The sequence below is a fragment of the Biomphalaria glabrata genome, chromosome 17, assembly GCF_947242115.1.
Source record: "Biomphalaria glabrata chromosome 17, xgBioGlab47.1, whole genome shotgun sequence".
NCBI lineage: Eukaryota > Metazoa > Mollusca > Gastropoda > Planorbidae > Biomphalaria > Biomphalaria glabrata.
Genome location: NC_074727.1, coordinates 2,899,431 through 2,918,061, shown reverse-complemented (window position 1 = coordinate 2,918,061; position 18,631 = coordinate 2,899,431). Strand labels below are relative to the sequence as shown.

The 18,631-nt window shown below is 38.6% G+C and overlaps 1 protein-coding gene across 1 annotated transcript in view; it reads right to left on the bottom strand.

Moving 5' to 3' along the window:
- Window positions 1–18,631, bottom strand: part of LOC106069440 (uncharacterized) — a 53,865-nt gene that overhangs the window by 11,511 nt on the left and 23,723 nt on the right. Inside the window, exon 3 of the mRNA XM_056016039.1 lies at window positions 2,530–2,586. Within this exon, the coding sequence (XP_055872014.1) occupies window positions 2,530–2,586 (57 nt within the window). The remainder of the gene's footprint in view (window positions 1–2,529; window positions 2,587–18,631) is intronic.

Below are 18,631 nucleotides of genomic sequence, written 5' to 3'. Positions count from 1 at the left end.
GGTCAAATGGCTCTCTGGGACACTCCAGAACACCTGAGAGAGACATGATTATGTTAGTATGAGCTCAGGTCAAATGGCTCTCTGGGACACTCTAGAACACCTGAGAGAGACATGATCTTATTATGTTAGTATGGGCTCAGGTCAAATGGCTCTCTGGGACACTCTAGAACACATGAGAGAGACATGATCTTATTATGTTAGTATGAGCTCAGGTCAAATGGCTCTCTGGGACACTCCAGAACACCTGAGAGAGACATGATTATGTTAGTATTAGCTCAGGTCAAATGGCTCTCTGGGACACTCCAGAACACATGAGAGAGACATGATTATGTTAGTATGAGCTCAGGTCAAATGGCTCTCTGGGACACTCCAGAACACCTGAGAGAGACATGATTATGTTAGTATGAGCTCAGGTCAAATGGCTCTCTGGGACACTCCAGAACACCTGAGAGAGACATGATTATGTTAGTATGAGCTCAGGTCAAATGGCTCTCTGGGACACTCCAGAACACCTGAGAGAGACATGATTATGTTAGTATGAGCTCAGGTCCAATAGCTCTCTGGGACACTCCAGAACACCTGAGAGAGACATGATTATGTTAGTATGAGCTCAGGTCAAATGGCTCTCTGGGACACTCCAGAACACCTGAGAGAGACATGATTATGTTAGTATGAGCTCAGGTCAAATGGCTCTCTGGGACACTCTAGAACACCTGAGAGAGACATGATTATGTTAGTATGAGCTCAGGTCAAATGGCTCTCTGGGACACTCCAGAACACCTGAGAGAGACATGATTATGTTAGTATGAGCTCAGGTCAAATGGCTCTCTGGGACACTCTAGAACACCTGAGAGAGACATGATTATGTTAGTATGAGCTCAGGTCAAATGGCTCTCTGGGACACTCCAGATCACCTGAGAGAGACATGATTATGTTAGTATGAGCCCAGGTCAAATGGCTCTCTGGGACACTCCAGAACACCTGAGAGAGACATGATTATGTTAGTATGAGCTCAGGTCAAATGGCTCTCTGGGACACTCCAGAACACCTGAGAGAGACATGATTATGTTAGTATGAGCCCAGGTCAAATGGCTCTCTGGGACACTCCAGATCACCTGAGAGAGACATGATTATGTTAGTATGAGCCCAGGTCAAATGGCTCTCTGGGACACTCCAGAACACCTGAGAGAGACATGATTATGTTAGTATGAGCTCAGGTCCAATAGCTCTCTGGGACACTCCAGAACACCTGAGAGAGACATGATTAAGTTAGTATGAGCTCAGGTCAAATGGCTCTCTGGGACACCCCAGAACACCTGAGAGAGACAAGATTAAGTTAGTATGAGCTCAGGTCAAATAGCTCTCTGGGACACTCCAGATCACCTGAGAGAGACAAGATTAAGTTAGTATGAGCTCAGGTCAAATGGCTCTCTGGGACACCCCAGAACACCTGAGAGAGACAAGATTAAGTTAGTATGAGCTCAGGTCAAATAGCTCTCTGGGACACTCCAGATCACCTGAGAGAGACATGATTATGTTAGTATGAGCTCAGGTCAAATGGCTCTCTGGGACACCCCAGAACACCTGAGAGAGACAAGATTAAGTTAGTATGAGCTCAGGTCAAATAGCTCTCTGGGACACTCCAGATCACCTGAGAGAGACATGATTATGTTAGTATGAGCTCAGGTCAAATGGCTCTCAGGGACACTCCAGAACACCTGAGAGAGACAAGATTAAGTTAGTATGAGCTCAGGTCAAATAGCTCTCTGGGACACTCCAGATCACCTGAGAGAGACATGATTATGTTAGTATGAGCTCAGGTCAAATAGCTCTCTGGGACACTCCAGATCACCTGAGAGAGACATGATTATGTTAGTATGAGCTCAGGTCAAATAGCTCACTGGGACACTCCAGATCACCTGAGAGAGACATGATTATGTTAGTATGAGCTCAGGTCAAATAGCTCTCTGGGACACTCCAGAACACCTGAGAGAGACAAGATTATGTTAGTATGAGCTCAGGTCAAATGGCTCTCTGGGACACTCCAGAACACCTGAGAGAGACATGATTATGTTAGTATGAGCTAAGGTCCAATAGCTCTCTGGGACACTCCAGAACACCTGAGAGAGACATGATTATGTTAGTATGAGCTAAGGTCCAATAGCTCTCTGGGATACTCTAGAATACCTGAGACTATCGACATCACAATTCTAAAGAATCGAATCTAAAGGAAATAAGATGCTTAGCTGCTCTAGCAGATAAATGCCGAAACTCAGAACACACACACATACACACACATAGATCTAGGTTTCTAGGTTGATGTGAATCTAGAACCAACATAGATCTAAGTTTCTAGGTTGATTTGATTCTAGAACCAACATAGATCTAAGTTTCTAGATTGATTTGATTCTAGAACCAACATAGATCTACGTTTCTAGGTTGATTTGATTCTAGAACCAACAAAGATCTAAGTTTCTAGGTTGATTTGATTCTAAAACTAACACAGATCAAAATGTCAAGTCTACTTACCAAGACGACATAACGTTTCCAAAAGAGACTCAAGAGAAACAAGCCAGCAAGTCCTCCCTGCAAGCACACAAACAAATAAAATGGGTTTATTCAATGAATAGTGAAGTGCTAAGATAAGATGCATTTTTAATTAAAAGATAAAAAATACTGGTTTGCTTAAGTATACAATAATTATTGACAAATTTTATTAATTGGATTGAATGATTAAACGACTTCATGAAACGAGTAAATACTAACAGTGAAAAACGACTGCGGAACGATTTGACTGAAAAAATAAATGGTTGAAACTGATTGCTTGATGGAATGTATTTGTGTATCAATATTGAGCTATAGGCCTGCACATGTATTTTTCACGTGCGATTCAATGGTCAACATTGTTTTTTTTTTTAATCAGTAGATTCGTAGCAGCGAGCAGTTCGAGCATTTGGTCTTTTAAGTTGATAAAAGTCTCGCTACGTTAAAAGTCGGTCGGAAAAAAAAAGTAGTAAAAATGCTGATTTAAGATTTATGAATACATAAAGACATAGAGTTAATTCCCTTCAACTTTTCATTAAGCCTCAACAATTTTAAATCGCCTGTGGCGACAGAGCCAGATTAAAACTGCTTGGTTGACTGCGTGTTATAAATGTCTTACTCTTTTCCTTTATCAAGATGAAACGGATTGGAATACATAGCACTAAAATAGCATGTCTATACTCTAGACTGGAATACATAGCGCTCAAATAGCATGTCTATACTCTAGATTGAAATACATATCAGTCAAATAGCATGTTTATACTCTAGATTGGAATACATATCAGTCAAATAGCATGTCTATACTCTAGACTGGAATACATATCAGTCAAATAGCATGTTTATACTCTAGACTGGAATACATATCAGTCAAATAGCATGTCTATACTCCAGACTGGAATACATATCAGTCAAATAGCATGTTTATACTCTAGATTGGAATACATATCAGTCAAATAGCATGTCTATACTCCAGACTGGAATACATATCAGTCAAATAGCATGTTTATACTCCAGACTGGAATACATATCAGTCAAATAGCATGTTTATACTCTAGACTGGAATACATATCAGTCAAATAGCATGTTTATACTCTAGATTGGAATACATATCAGTCAAATAGCATGTTTATACTCCAGACTGTAATACATATCAGTCAAATAGCATGTTTATACTCCAGACTGGAATACATATCAGTGAAATAGCATGTTTATACTCTAGACTGGAATACATATCAGTCAAATAGCATGTTTATACTCTAGATTGGAATACATATCAGTCAAATAGCATGTTTATACTCCAGACTGGAATACATATCAGTCAAATAGCATGTTTATACTCCAGACTGGAATACATATCAGTCAAATAGCATGTTTATACTCTAGATTGGAATACATATCAGTCAAATAGCATGTTTATACTCCAGACTGGAATACATATCAGTCAAATAGCATGTCTATACTCCAGACTGGAATACATATCAGTCAAATAGCATGTTTATACTCTAGATTGGAATACATATCAGTCAAATAGCATGTTTATACTCTAGATTGGAATATATATCAGTCAAATAGCATGTTTATACTCTAGATTGGAATACATATCAGTCAAATAGCATGTTTATACTCTAGACTGGAATACATATCAGTCAAATAGCATGTCTATACTCCAGACTGGAATACATATCAGTCAAATAGCATGTTTATACTCTAGATTGGAATACATATCAGTCAAATAGCATGTCTATACTCCAGACTGGAATACATATCAGTCAAATAGCATGTTTATACTCTAGACTGGAATACATATCAGTCAAATAGCATGTTTATACTCTAGATTGGAATACATATCAGTCAAATAGCATGTTTATACTCCAGACTGGAATACATATCAGTCAAATAGCATGTTTATACTCCAGACTGGAATACATATCAGTCAAATAGCATGTTTATACTCTAGACTGGAATACATATCACTAGAATAGCATGTCTACACTTAAACTTGAAAGCTTCAGATTTTCCTTTAGAAATACAGATGAAGTAACTGGACATTGATTATAGACATCATCTCATCTCTGCCTGTAGTCCCTTCTGGGGCATAGGCAACCAACCAACTTCCTGGAGGTGTCTCGGTTCTGGGCGAGTCTCTCCAACTGTCCACAACGTCTTGCCCATCACCGACATGCGTCATAAACCTTCCAGCTGGAGGTCCATCTTCTCCCAGGTCCGTGACTTCAGTTGATTCGCTGTTTGGTGTTTCTGTAGCTAGTGGTTTTTCTACATGGTAGGGTAGCTAGCCCTACGACCAACCCTCCTCCTTTCACAGCCGGGATTGGGACCGTCACATGGCGGAGTTTCTTCTGTGGCTCTTGCCAGAATATTTTTTTGGTACTTTCCTTCGTAGTTATCCCATTCAAAACACATGGAAAACAAATTCCGATATTTCGAAAAGGTGTTTTTTGGTGCTAACATTTTGTCCCTATAAGATCTTGTACATTACAAACTTTCCTTTATAATAAAATAATAATTATAAAATTTGCTTCCAACAGGTGTTTGGTCATCATTAGTGTTTATCAGTCTGTATGGAGCGTGGTGGTCGAGTAGATAACGCACAGATAGACTGGAGTTCAGATTCCATTAAAAGCTGGGATTTTAGGAATGTCGCAGATACTAATCTGGTTTTAATAAGCCCTTGATAGAAACATCCCCCCTCAACCGCCCCCCCCCCAACCAAAAAACAAAAAGCTGAAGAGTTACTGAAGGACACTTGATACCTACTTATCTTTCTTGAAGAATGAAACTGTCTACATACATTAAGACTATACATGTATATTAGATTCTAAATGGCACTGGCCTATGGAGCAACTATAAGTTTTACCTAAGCACACCACGGTACTAAGTATACGTTGGAACAAAGGGAGGGAAGGGGGAGGATGGAGGAGAAAGTAAAAAATGGAAACGCGCCAGATATGACGTATCTATTATCAACACAGACATCTCAGCCCTTGACAACTCCGTCTGATGGATGGATTATTTCCCCCTGTGATTGATTGCGTGAACGAAAAGGTCAAATCTCATTTTACTTTCACAGCCCCCCAAGGGCATGAAACAATAACAGTTGTGACCCCTGACCCCAACACTGACACTCGAAACGACTAGAATGTGTTTCTATTATACCAACTACCCAATCATGTTCTCGCAATATTGGCTATAAAATTAACAGAACAAAAATTAGCTCAATTGGTACTATTAGATGTTTATTGGGGTATCAGATGTTACAGTGGAATAGGGTGGTAGCTGTGTCTTGGTATTTTCAGAACTAAAATTCAACAGTAAGCCGGGCATCTTGTTTAGGTCAATTCCTCTTTTTTTGAAGTAAAATATTTTAATTCTTGAAGTGGAAATCATGAAGAGATTGAACATACACTATAACCCAATCAATAACTAACATTATCTTATCTTATACAATAGAGAGGTTACTTCAAAACAAGAAGATGATTACGCCCCACTTTATAATTCAAGTGCAATAATACATTCTCAAAAGTAGATTGAACATGAAGCTTGAAGCTTATGGATTGAACAGACTGATTTCTCGGACCTTGAAATAATCTCGTCTCCTCTATATAGGGTTTTCAATCCAAAGTTCAAGAATGTACTCCAACCGTAAACGATTGATTTCCCTTTATTAATGTACTCTTTTGTGTCGAATGTGGAGGCTTCGATAAGCAAATGTATTAATACACTTCATAATGCACACTTTCCTTGGGACCGTGACGCGTACACCACGGTACACCACGTGACGACCGGGATAGAAAGACAAAACGATATATATCAACAATGATGGTTTGGTTCATTCTGTAGTGATAAAAGACTTAAGTATTAAGTATCTCATAACATCTATGTCTATAAATATATTTACTCTATGGCCATATCTTAAGGTCCACTGGGCTCGCATGGACCTTAAGGGAACAGTACCAGGAAAAAGAAGAAGAGGCAGACAGAGAAAGCGATAGGAAGACATATCACAAGATCCACAGAGCTCGCAAGGGCGTTCCTTAAGGGAACAGTACCAGGAGAAAAAAAAAAGAGGCAGACAGAGAAAGTGATAGGAAGACATATCACAAGATCCACAGAGCTCGCAAGGGCGTTCCTTAAGGGAACAGTACCAGGAGAAAAAAAAGAGGCAGACAGAGAAAGCGATAGGAAGACAATATAATTGAGTGGATGGGCCTGTCATTAAAAAGAGTTTCTATCCAAGGCAAAAGACAGAGAGGAATGGAGAACGATGGTCAACAGATCTTGTGTGGTGCCCCAACGACCCAACAGATTAAGGGATGGGTGAAAGAAGGTGAAAACTTTCTAACCTGTGTATAATTCTGAATATGGCAAATACCAATTCAGTGTTTGTTTGGCTTATTGTATAGAAAATAGTTCTCGTCTGCCGTAATTTCCCAACCAGCTGCTACAGCCACTGAGGCAGCCACTAATCACAGGCCCCGTTTCCACCACAGCAGAGTTAGTTGACAGAGAAAGTAAATAAATATCTCGGTGACATTCAAATGATTAAATAGAACCAAACAGGCCAGCGCATTATTTTATTTCCTGCGCTTAGTCACTTAAATGTCAACTTCATTTTTTTTTTCTCGTCTGATTGGATTATATCCCTTGGGCAGCGTACTATTTCCTGAGTCGTGTCCCTTGGAAAACAAACCGCAAACAACGTCAGGTGAAAAGCAAAGAGTCGGGGAAAGGGAAGGAAGCGGGGAGAAGGAGGAGTTAATTAATTACTGTGTTGTCGATAGATTTAGTAGTTGCCCTTGGCAATAGATTTAACATTGTAATTGTGAGTATTACGTGATGTATAAACAAATATAAAGAAATAGGGGGCCACACATACAGAAGGTGGTCACAATTAGTCACAAATGATAGAACACGTTATAAACTATGATTTGGTTAACAGACTACATGCGTGTTATGGTGTGTGTGTGTGTTTCTATGGTGACGCTGGGAAGAGTTAAGCGATTGGTTGCGAATGATGCAAGATAAACGGCGTTGCCGTCAGCGGTCTTAGGTGGGACAGACCGCCTTTAGAACGCCAGAGACTGAAAAGACGTGATTTTGTAGTGGGTTAGATTTTGTTCAGAATACCACTTAATAGTATTACTAAAGTCTACTACAGTTCATTCAGTTCATGTCAAAGTGATTTTGTCTACTTTGTAATAAAAGTTATATATATAATATTTGTTCACAATAGAAGTTGTTCAAGTCATTCCAAGTTTTACATATCAAATACGCCAACAACGGTTTAGTTGCCAACTAGCAGTGTGGTGCTACAGGTCAACGACAGACAACAACAATGTACATTTTGAATGTAGGCCCTTGTTACGTGCGCATGTTAGTGTAAATGTGAAACGGTGCGAATGCGTGTTGAAAGGAGAGCAGAACCAAAAAAAAAAAATGGAGAAATAAAAACGAAATAGTGTTCTAGTGTTGATGGAAATGAAATGAGTTCTAAACGAGGACGTTGTTGTTTTAGTGTTAATGTACTGTTCAAAGAGTCTCATCTTAGAAAGGAACGTAACAGCCCTATTAGTGAGTTTCCGATAACTACTCTTATAGAAGCAATGGATATTCAGAAATGAATTAAAACAGCAAACACGTATATGCTTTAAGGTCCGGGTTCAAATCCCCTTGAAGATTAAGATTTTGAACTAAGGAATTTTTTGGACGCCCCTATGACCACCCGAGTGTAATGAGTATCTGATATACATTGGGGAAGTAAAGGTTGTTGGTCGCTGTGATGGCAACATGACACCCTCGTTAAATGTATGGCTGCCTGGTCGTGCGGTTTGCGCGCTGGACTGTCGTTCGGATTTATCGACGGTCGAGGGTTCAAACCCTGCCCGCTCCCATCCCCCGTCGTCCTGCGGGAGGTTTGGACTAGGAAGTAAACTATCTTCAACCCTGAAGGAACATCCGAAACATGTAAAACATTGTGGAAAACATGCCGGCCATAGAAAAAGATGATCTTTACATCATCAGCTCCCATAGATGCTGAAGGTCTGGATGGTGTACATTGATGCCTTTTTAAATATTGCATGTCTACAAACGTCTCTCCCATCGGGGCCAGTTAGAGTCCCGGCTTACACTTTTTCTGTTAGCACCCATGTTCCTACAATACATTTCTTATTGCTCTGAGTGAATACTCAACTTACCACTTTTTCTGTTAGCACCCATGTTCCTACAATACATGTCTTATTGCTCTGAGTGAATACTCAACTTACCACTTTTTCTGTTAGCACCCATGTTCCTACAATACATTTCTTATTGCTCTGAGTGAATACTCAACTTACCACTTTTTCTGTTAGCACCCATGTTCCTACAATACATTTCTTATTGCTCTGAGTGAATACTCAACTTACCACTTTTTCTGTTAGCACCCATGTTCCTACAATACATTTCTTATTGCTCTGAGTGAATACTCAACTTAACACTTTTTCTGTTAGCACCCATGTTCCTACAATACATTTCTTATTGCTCTGAGTGAATACTCAACTTAACACTTTTTCTGTTAGCACCCATGTTCCTACAATACATTTCTTATTGCTCTGAGTGAATACTCAACTTAACACTTTTTCTGTTAGCACCCATGTTCCTACAATACATTTCTTATTGCTCTGAGTGAATACTCAACTTAACACTTTTTCTGTTAGCACCCATGTTCCTACAATACATTTCTTATTGCTCTGAGTGAATACTCAACTTAACACTTTTTCTGTTAGCACCCATGTTCCTACAATACATTTCTTATTGCTCTGAGTGAATACTCAACTTAACACTTTTTCTGTTAGCACCCATGTTCCTACAATACATTTCTTATTGCTCTGAGTGAATACTCAACTTAACACTTTTTCTGTTAGCACCCATGTTCCTACAATACATTTCTTATTGCTCTGAGTGAATACTCAACTTAACACTTTTTCTGTTAGCACCCATGTTCCTACAATACATTTCTTATTGCTCTGAGTGAATACTCAACTTACCACAGGATCGGAAATAGCGCTTAGCACAGCCAGAGAAACCCCTCATTGTTATTTAGTGTTTCCGCATAAGTGAATAATCTCCCCTGCATGACCTCGTTTAACCCCTGCCGGTTATCAAATGTTTTATTGTAAACACCCAGCGTCACTCTCCCCATCCCCCAAGCATTCGGTACACGCGTTAAGATTAGGCCAACACAAATAAACAAAGTTTTCATCGTCGCCAGAAAGATAACCTCCCCTTCCCGAGCTTTTATTTAGAGGCAAGATTTATTCTTTCCACAAAGCTTATATCAACTCTGTCCGTCTGTCTGTCTGATATAAAGTTTGTACACGTTATTTCTCTCACACCCAATCACATATCTAGCTTTTTTTTTTTGTTTTGCAAAATTATTTTTTTTACCTAACAAAACAAGAAAATAAAAATAATTATCCAATTAGTTATTTAACTATTGTTAATTAATTATTTTGTTGGTGTCTTGAACAAGGGAAAGAAATTGTACTTGACTGATGTGATGGTATAAGTTGAATTAGTCCACTATATACTTTGTAGATAGAAAAGTTTGAGATTGTTAGCCTCCTTCAGTCGTAGGACGACTATGGTTCATCTCGCACACTTCCTCATGTGGCTGTGGAGCCCTATTTTGGAGAGACACTCCCGTCCACAAATATCGCAGGTTAAGGTGGTAGAGGAGCTGGCCATATTTCGCATTGTACGTTTTTTTTTCCATTGCTGAGGCCCATGTTCTTTCGCTGTCCATAGCTTTCTTGGTCTCTGTCTCTCTCCATCTGGTGCGGTCTAGAGGCTATGTCTTCCCAATGGTCAGTATTCATGTTCACTGATTTGAGGTCTTGTTTTATTACATCTATGTAACGGAGACTAACAATAGATAATTACAAAACATTCAATTTTCATAAGCACCTTCCTGGCACAGTGGTTAGTGTATTAGTTTGAAGAGGCTTTAACCCTCGAGTTCATATTCAGGTCCTTCAACTTGTTTTAAAAATAAATGCATTTAAAAAGTGAACATGGAAACATTCACAATGCAGTACATTGCGCTAAACTATTTATTATTGTTAGTCTAGGTCTATTACAAATTTAATGACATGGCTCATCCTAACTAATTAATACAACTGCGCTTAATATAAGCTTTTTTTTTTTTTTTTAAAGAATTTCAAATGTAATCTTTATTCATTCCCTTGTATAAGCTTATTTTTGACACGCCATTACAGAAACATTTATCCAGGGGAAGTAATTGAAGCCAAAAGTAAAAACATTTTCTTTAGACATTGTAACACAGAGAATTAATTTAATACCACACTATTTTCGTATACAGTTAGGACCAGAAAACAAAGGGAGGTCACCCAGCTTTCTGCAAGACCCGTTTTTATAGATATACGAATTAGCCACGATGTTTATCTGATTTCTCAAGAATTTTATTTTGAGTCCAAATGATTTGAATCAGACTTTAAGATTCGAATCATTGAGATTTGAATACAACATCGAGATCTGAATCAGAGATTGAAATACATCTAGAAGCCCTGGACTTAATCATTTACCAATGAGTTATAAAATATTTTTTTTAAAAAAGTCATGGGTTGATACTTCAAAATGAAAAAAAAAAAAAAAAAAAGAAACTTTATTTAAAAATAATTAATTCATCGATCCATCGATATCTTCAGTATACTCAACGAGATTTTCTTTGTAGGCTTAAGTCTTTCAAAGTTTATGCCGGTATTATCCGCTGAATGAAACATTATAGACGAGAGTTGATTCACAAGAACATAACAAACGATTACAACAAGCTGAGAAATGCAAATTTCCCTTTTCCACATAGAACACCAATGTATATCATTGTTTAGTTTTGGAAAAAAACAAAAAAAAAAAACTTCAAAAAAAAAAAAAAAAACCCAGAAAAAAACTCAAGATTCAGCAGACGAACATGGTTGTTAGTCTGAAACGGTAAAAGATCGTCAGTGTAATAAAAAAAAAAGTTTGAACTGAAATGCCAGAGTTGGTAAGACATAAAACAATAATGTCTACGCGTAAACTGAATCGCTTCTTACAGAGATGTGCTTTGGTTTATGGGGGTTTTTTTTATAGAAAGGGGGGCGGTAATTTTAGGACAGTGGCGAGTCATCGAGTGGCCAGTGCGCGAATGAAATCAATGGGTGTGGACAGGCCAGTACTAAAGACTTTCCAATAGCTCACGCTATTCAGCTGGCATGTGTGTAAGAATGTGTGTGTGGAACAGGAGTCAAGGGGGAAGACAAAAAAAAAAGGGGGGGAGGGAGGGGGGGGGGCTCGAGTGTTGTAACCTAGATAATGAACATTACCAACAGCTGACTCTTTTCATTTTGTTTGGTGTGCAGCAACAGAAAACTCACTTCAAGAAGAGGGGTGGGAGGGATGCGCAGGTGCAAAGCGACTTTATTTTCGTGTTTACATCATTGTACGTTCTCTCTCTCTCTCTCTCTCTCTCTACCTCTTTTTTTCTTTCCCTATCTCTCCCTTCTCTCTTTCCCTCTCTCTCCCTCCCTCTCTCTCTCTTACTCACACACACACCATCTCCCATTTTGTTGTTGTTGCTGTTGTTCATAAAAAAAAGCGCTTCAGGTCCTAGTACAACGTAACCCTAAAACTGCACATCAAACAGTTGATCAGTTCTTCAAAGTAGCAGACACAGACACACATTGGCGTGTTGGCATTTCTAGCTGCACTTAGCAGACAGTGTGCCAGACACCTTTTTTTTTTTTTTGGTCTACCCTCCACAGAGTACTGACATTGTCATTATGCACAACGCTGGCAGAAGAAAAACGCCAGAAAAGAAAAGCAAGGCAAACGACACTAGCTCCAGCTGGAATAACCTGCCCAGTGTGCAGCCGAACATTCCGAACAATGGCCCGTAGTATCAATAGACACAATGGCCTGTAGTATCAATAGACAGAAGGGCTTGTTTCCTCGTTCCTAAATTCTCGGGCCATCATAACTAAAAAAAAAAAAAATCGAACCAAAAATAGTTTGTGTTATTACACAAACTCGTAGTCGGTCCCAATAGGGGTAAGCAATGCAGTTGTAAAAAGTGGGTTTCGATATTTTTAGCTTAGCGAACACGAGAGTGAAATTCTAACATACACACACACAAAGGTATTCGTTTGATTGCTAGTTCTTGCAGTAGTGAAGTATTGTTGTGTGTTGGCTCTGCCCTGTATTGAAATACTTCAGTAGCTCTGCCATGTATTGTAATACTTCAGTAACTCTGCCCTGTACTGAAATATTTCATTATCTCTGCCCTGTACTAAAATATTTCATTATCTCTGTCCTGTACTGAAATATTTCATTATCTCTGCCCTGTATTGAAATATTTCATTATCTCTGCCCTGTACTGAAATATTTCATTATCCTGCCCTGTATTGAAATACTTCATTAGCTCTGCCCTCCACTGAAACCAATAAGGTGAATTTCAACATACAAAAATTCTGACACAGAGGTGTAATCGACTTGATGCTATCAAGAGAACATATCACCCCTTCCCACCTTGCTACTGTCGAAGTCACCTACAAAAATTCCAAAACATATGATCCGATACTAAAAGCGGAAAGGAATAGACAAGATACAATTATTTTCAAATAGCCTTCCTCCCAACCAAAAAAAAAAAAAAAAAACCCATAAAGAGCTTCGCCACAGCGTAATAGCTGACACAAGCAACCAGCACTCACCTATGCGATACAATAGTATATTTTACCTTTTAAAAAATTTTAAACTCTAGATTTCAAATGTTGAGCACCATTTTCTTTTACAGTGCATTCTGTTCATGCTGACTAAACATTTGTTTCAACTGTATCTCTACATTTCAAAGTCTCGCTCGGTTCTAGTTTCGATTTCTTACGCTTTGAAAACAGTGACAAGGTTTGACAAGGTTGAGATTGTGTTCATGTCATTCTTATAACAGAGCGCTCCATATCAGCGTCTTTGAAGAGAGTAAAGCTCAAAGCATAACAAGGGGTGGGTTTGCCCTGAAGGAAGAAAAGAAATGGGGGTGGTGGGGGGGGGGGCGTTTTAGTTTAAACCAGTGATGCCCATTCTTGCTAATCCTGCGGGCCATTTTAATTTCCATCCCTCGTGTCGCGGGCCGCATCAACAAAAGGATAGAAACACGACATGAAATTAACCTGTAACTTTTAGAAATAAAAAGACTGTGGATCTAATACCCCGTAGTTTAACAATCTTTTATTCGGGGCTCAAACCAAGAATGCCTTTTATATTTTGTTCTCTTTTTTTTAGACAGCCACATTTTCTTTATAAAACAAACTTGTTGGCTTTTATAGTGTTCGCAAACAAGTCAAGTTCCGTTCACTTTTCCTTGTAGATTCTACATTCAGAGTCCCATCTCACACAAAGTTAAAAGCCATGGTACCAATTCATTAGAGAAAAAAAAAAAACAAGAGAGTCCTAGCGTACGTAAAGATACACTTTTCAACCACTTAACTCTTTGGACCGACGCTTTGGCGGGCCGGATGAAACCACCGTCGCGGGCCGGATCTGGCCCGCGGGCCGTATTTTGGGCATCACTGGTTTAAACTTTCATAGGTTTGGGTGTCCGGAAGTTTTGAACACGAGTATTGAGGTAAACACGTGTTGATATAAGGGTAGTATCAGAGAGTTAAGCACCTACCGTGTGTGTGTGTGTGTGTGTGTTGTTCAGTGTACGTAGGTGCGCCCACATAATTATTGAGACTTAAAAGCCCAGACCAGAGATTTAATGAATGAAGGTCATGTTCCCACGCTCTGGCTTGATCACCCTGGCGCGGTGACTATTGTGTGCGAGAGAGGGAGAAAAAGAGGATTGCCTGGATGGGAGGAGTGCTGGGGAGGTGGGTCTGATTGGAATAAAGGAAATGATGTCAGGAGCGTCGTGTTAATATTAGGGCGCCCTTTTTTTTATTATAGTGTAACCTCACAACTTTACAATATGTATCAATATTTAAATGAGAGTCTATTCGTTAATTGGCTTATAAAAAAGATTTTGACATTCTTTCACAACTAAAGATTAACTATAAAGCCTTAGCACAATTCTACAAGAAGGTGTCAGGGGAAGATCCGAACCCAAGACTATCGTGAAGACAGCATTGAAGGCATACCGGATTATGTTCAGTTGTTGTTTTTTCTTAGATATTTTTACTTTGCGGCTGTTCTTTGAATTTAGGACAAAAATATTCTAAATGTTCTGAAGATGAATTAAAATGTCACGTTTTTTGCATCTCTAGAAATTCGTAGTGAGAGATTTCACAGCATTCCATTTAGTCTTAGAAATAGCAAAACTACAACATTGTGCTGTAACATTGCAGAAGTTATGTTATGGTATTGTTAACCAAGTTATTGTATCATACGACAGAATAGCATGTTGTATCAATAGTCAAACTGGCTTGTTGTATCAATAGTCAAACTGGCTTGTTGTATCAATAGTCAAACTGGCTTGTTGTATCAATAGTCACAATGGCCTGTAGTAACAATAGACACAATGGCCTTTAGCATCAATAGACAGAATGGCCTGTAATATCGATAGACAGATGGCCCTGCACTATTAATAGACACAATGGCATGTAGTATCAATAGACACAATGGCCTGTAGTATCAATAGAGACAATGGCCTGTAGCATCAATAGACAGAATGGCCAAGTACTATTAATAGACACAATGGCCTGTAGTATCAATAGACAGATGGCCATGTACTATTAATAGACACAATGGCCTGTAGTATCAATAGACACAATGGCCTGTAGTATCAATAGACACAATGGTCTGTAGTATCAATAGACGCAATGGCATGTAGTATCAATAGACACAATGGCATGTAGTATCAATAGACACAATGGCCTGTAGTATCAATAGACACAATGGCCTTTAGCATCAATAGACAGAATGGCCTGTAATATCGATAGACAGATGGCCCTGCACTATTAATAGACACAATGGCATGTAGTATCAATAGACACAATGGCCTGTAGTATCAATAGAGACAATGGCCTGTAGCATCAATAGACAGAATGGCCAAGTACTATTAATAGACACAATGGCCTGTAGTATCAATAGACAGATGGCCATGTACTATTAATAGACACAATGGCCTGTAGTATCAATAGACACAATGGCCTGTAGTATCAATAGACACAATGGTCTGTAGTATCAATAGACGCAATGGCATGTAGTATCAATAGACACAATGGCATGTAGTATCAATAGACACAATGGCCTGTAGTATCAATAGACACAATGCCCTTTAGCATCAATAGACAGAATGGCCTGTAGTATCGATAGACAGATGGCCCTGTACTATTAATAGACACAATGGCATGTAGTATCAATAGACACAATGACTTGTAGTATCAATAGACACAATGGCCTGTAACATCAATAGACAGATGGCCAAGTACTATTAATAGACACAATGGCCTGTAGTATCAATAGACAGAATGGCCTGTAGTATCAATAGACAGAATGGCCTGTAGTATCAATAGACACAATGGCCTGTAGTATCAATAGACACAATGGCCTGTAGTATCAATAGACACAATGGCCTGTATTATTAATAGACAGAATGTCTTGTTTTCTCAATCCTAAATTCTCGGGCCATCATAACAACTAAAAAAATAAATCGAACTAAAATTGTTTGTGTTTTTACACAAACTCTTAGTCGGTCCCAATGGGGGTAAGCAATGCAGTTGTAAAAAAAAAAAAAGTGGGTTTCGATATTTTTAGCTCAGCAAACACGAGGGTGAAATTCTAACACACACAAGGAAAAAAAAAGGTATTCATTTGATTGATAGTTCTTGCAATAGTGAAGTATTGTTGTTTTATGTTGGGCCTCCTTCAGTCGTAGAACGACTATGGTTCATCTTGTGGAGCACTTTTTGTGTGACCTGTGGAGCCCTATTTTGGAGAGACATTCCCGTCCACATCTATCGCAGGTTACGGTGGCTTTCGCAATGGTGGTAGAGGAGTCGCCCAATTTTTTCGAATGGCTTTTCTTCCTAAGATGATGCCCATGTTTTCTCAATGTCCATAGCTTTCTTGGTTCCCGTCTCCCTCCACGTAGTGCGGTCTAGCGCTATGTCTTCCCAATGGTCAGTATCATTGATAGTGTTGTATAATAGGCCTAGTTATTAGAAGAACTGGGAATAACGTTTTGTTTTCCCATAGAAAACGTCCATGTGCGAATATTATCGGAAATTTCTATTATTACTCTTAATCAACTTACCGTATTTTAGTTTAGTTGTAATTTATTGGGAATTGATAATGGAATGAGATTTACGATTACTTCTTATTAAAACAAATTATATATCTATTTGTAGCACGATGCGAATTATGGTGAAATAAAATTGTAGTGTTATTGTTTTGTTTTTTTTAGTGTTTTTTTTTTTTATAGATTTAAACATGACAGACGAACTTCCCAAACAGTGATGTTTTTTTTTTTTTTTTTTTTTAATCAAATCGATTTTATCAGTGTTGACGTATTAACACAGGAAGCTGAAGCCGGCTTAGGGTCAACAAATTCGAACAGGTCCAGCCATTGAGTCCAGTCGGTCCAGTCCACGCACAACGACAGATGACCAGCAAAGACAAAAGGGGGGGGGGGGAAGAGGACACAACGTTTGTTAACTACGGTCTGTCCGGCTCTGTTCACGTCCACAGATCAAATAGCCCTAACTGTCTCCGGCGGTCACACGGCCATCCCGTCCACCCCCACCCCACCAATTATTCTATTCCACGGACTACCAAGGGACCGGCTTGGATCACAAGGGAAAAAAGGGGGGGGGGCAGTTTTGAAGACAAAAAAAAAAGATAAAGGGAAACCTCGTGACAAACACAGAACGGGCCTTGTTAAAAGTTGGGGAGGGGCGGGGGACTATGGAGAAAAAAAAAAGGGGGGGGGGAGAGAGAGAAATGTGAAAATTGCAGAAGTGAGAGAACGAGCAGACGCGAAGCTTCGCTAAGGGTCGAAACTGTCTGGTGCATTGTTTGACAAGCGTGTAAACACAAATGCGCAAATGTTGAATGCGTATACACAGATTATCTCCCAGAGAGGAAACAAAACAAAACAAAACAAAAAAAGATGTCATGAATAACTTTGTAGCGGAAGTAAAGTGTGTAGGAAATAAAGAAAAAGGGTAATTCTGCAGGATTTCAAGGGGCAGCCATCTTTGTTATTGTTTAGACTGTAATCTTATATCTTGGGTTTTCTCTCAGATTTGGGTTTTTGTTTGTTTTTATTTTGTAGCTAAAAAAATATGCTAGATCTAGCTATACCGGTATCATCTAATCCTAATAAGTCTATTAATTAGATTTAATTAGATTCATAATCTAATAGACACCAGAAAAGGTTAATGCTTGACTCCCAATGGGGGAGGTAACAGCGCTCCCACAAGACTCCCCCTTATTTAGCATACGGCTTAGGCGAAATTCTAATAGCCTTAATAGGCTTAGATTGACATTTAAATCAAGTTAATAGAAAAATGAATATTAAAAAGTACAAACACTTGTTAAAAAACAACAAAGATAACAACATATTAGATCTATACATATATATAGATCTAGATTTATGGATCTAAATTTATAGATCTAGATCTAAATTTATAGATCTAGAATTTTCTAGATCTACATTTATAGATCTAGAATTTTCTAGATCTACATTTATAGATCAAATCAGAATAATTCAGAATAGATATAGACAATATTTAACAATTAAAAAGAAGACAGAACAATACGAAACGTATTGTATTGACACCGAGTAAAAATTAAAAGAAAAAATAGCATTGCTTCGAAAAAAACAGAAGTAATGTTAATTCTTGGTATTTTTTTAGACACTATCTTGGGATTTCTTCGGAACATAAACAATAACAAAATAGTAACAAAGATGGCTGCCCCTTGAAATCCTGCAGAATTACCAAGAAAAGTGTTATTGAGAATAGAATGTGTTTTATTTATTGATAGAAGAGTGTCTTTCTTTTAGCACATTTTTAATGCTCCACCTAGTCTTAGAGATTTTCAT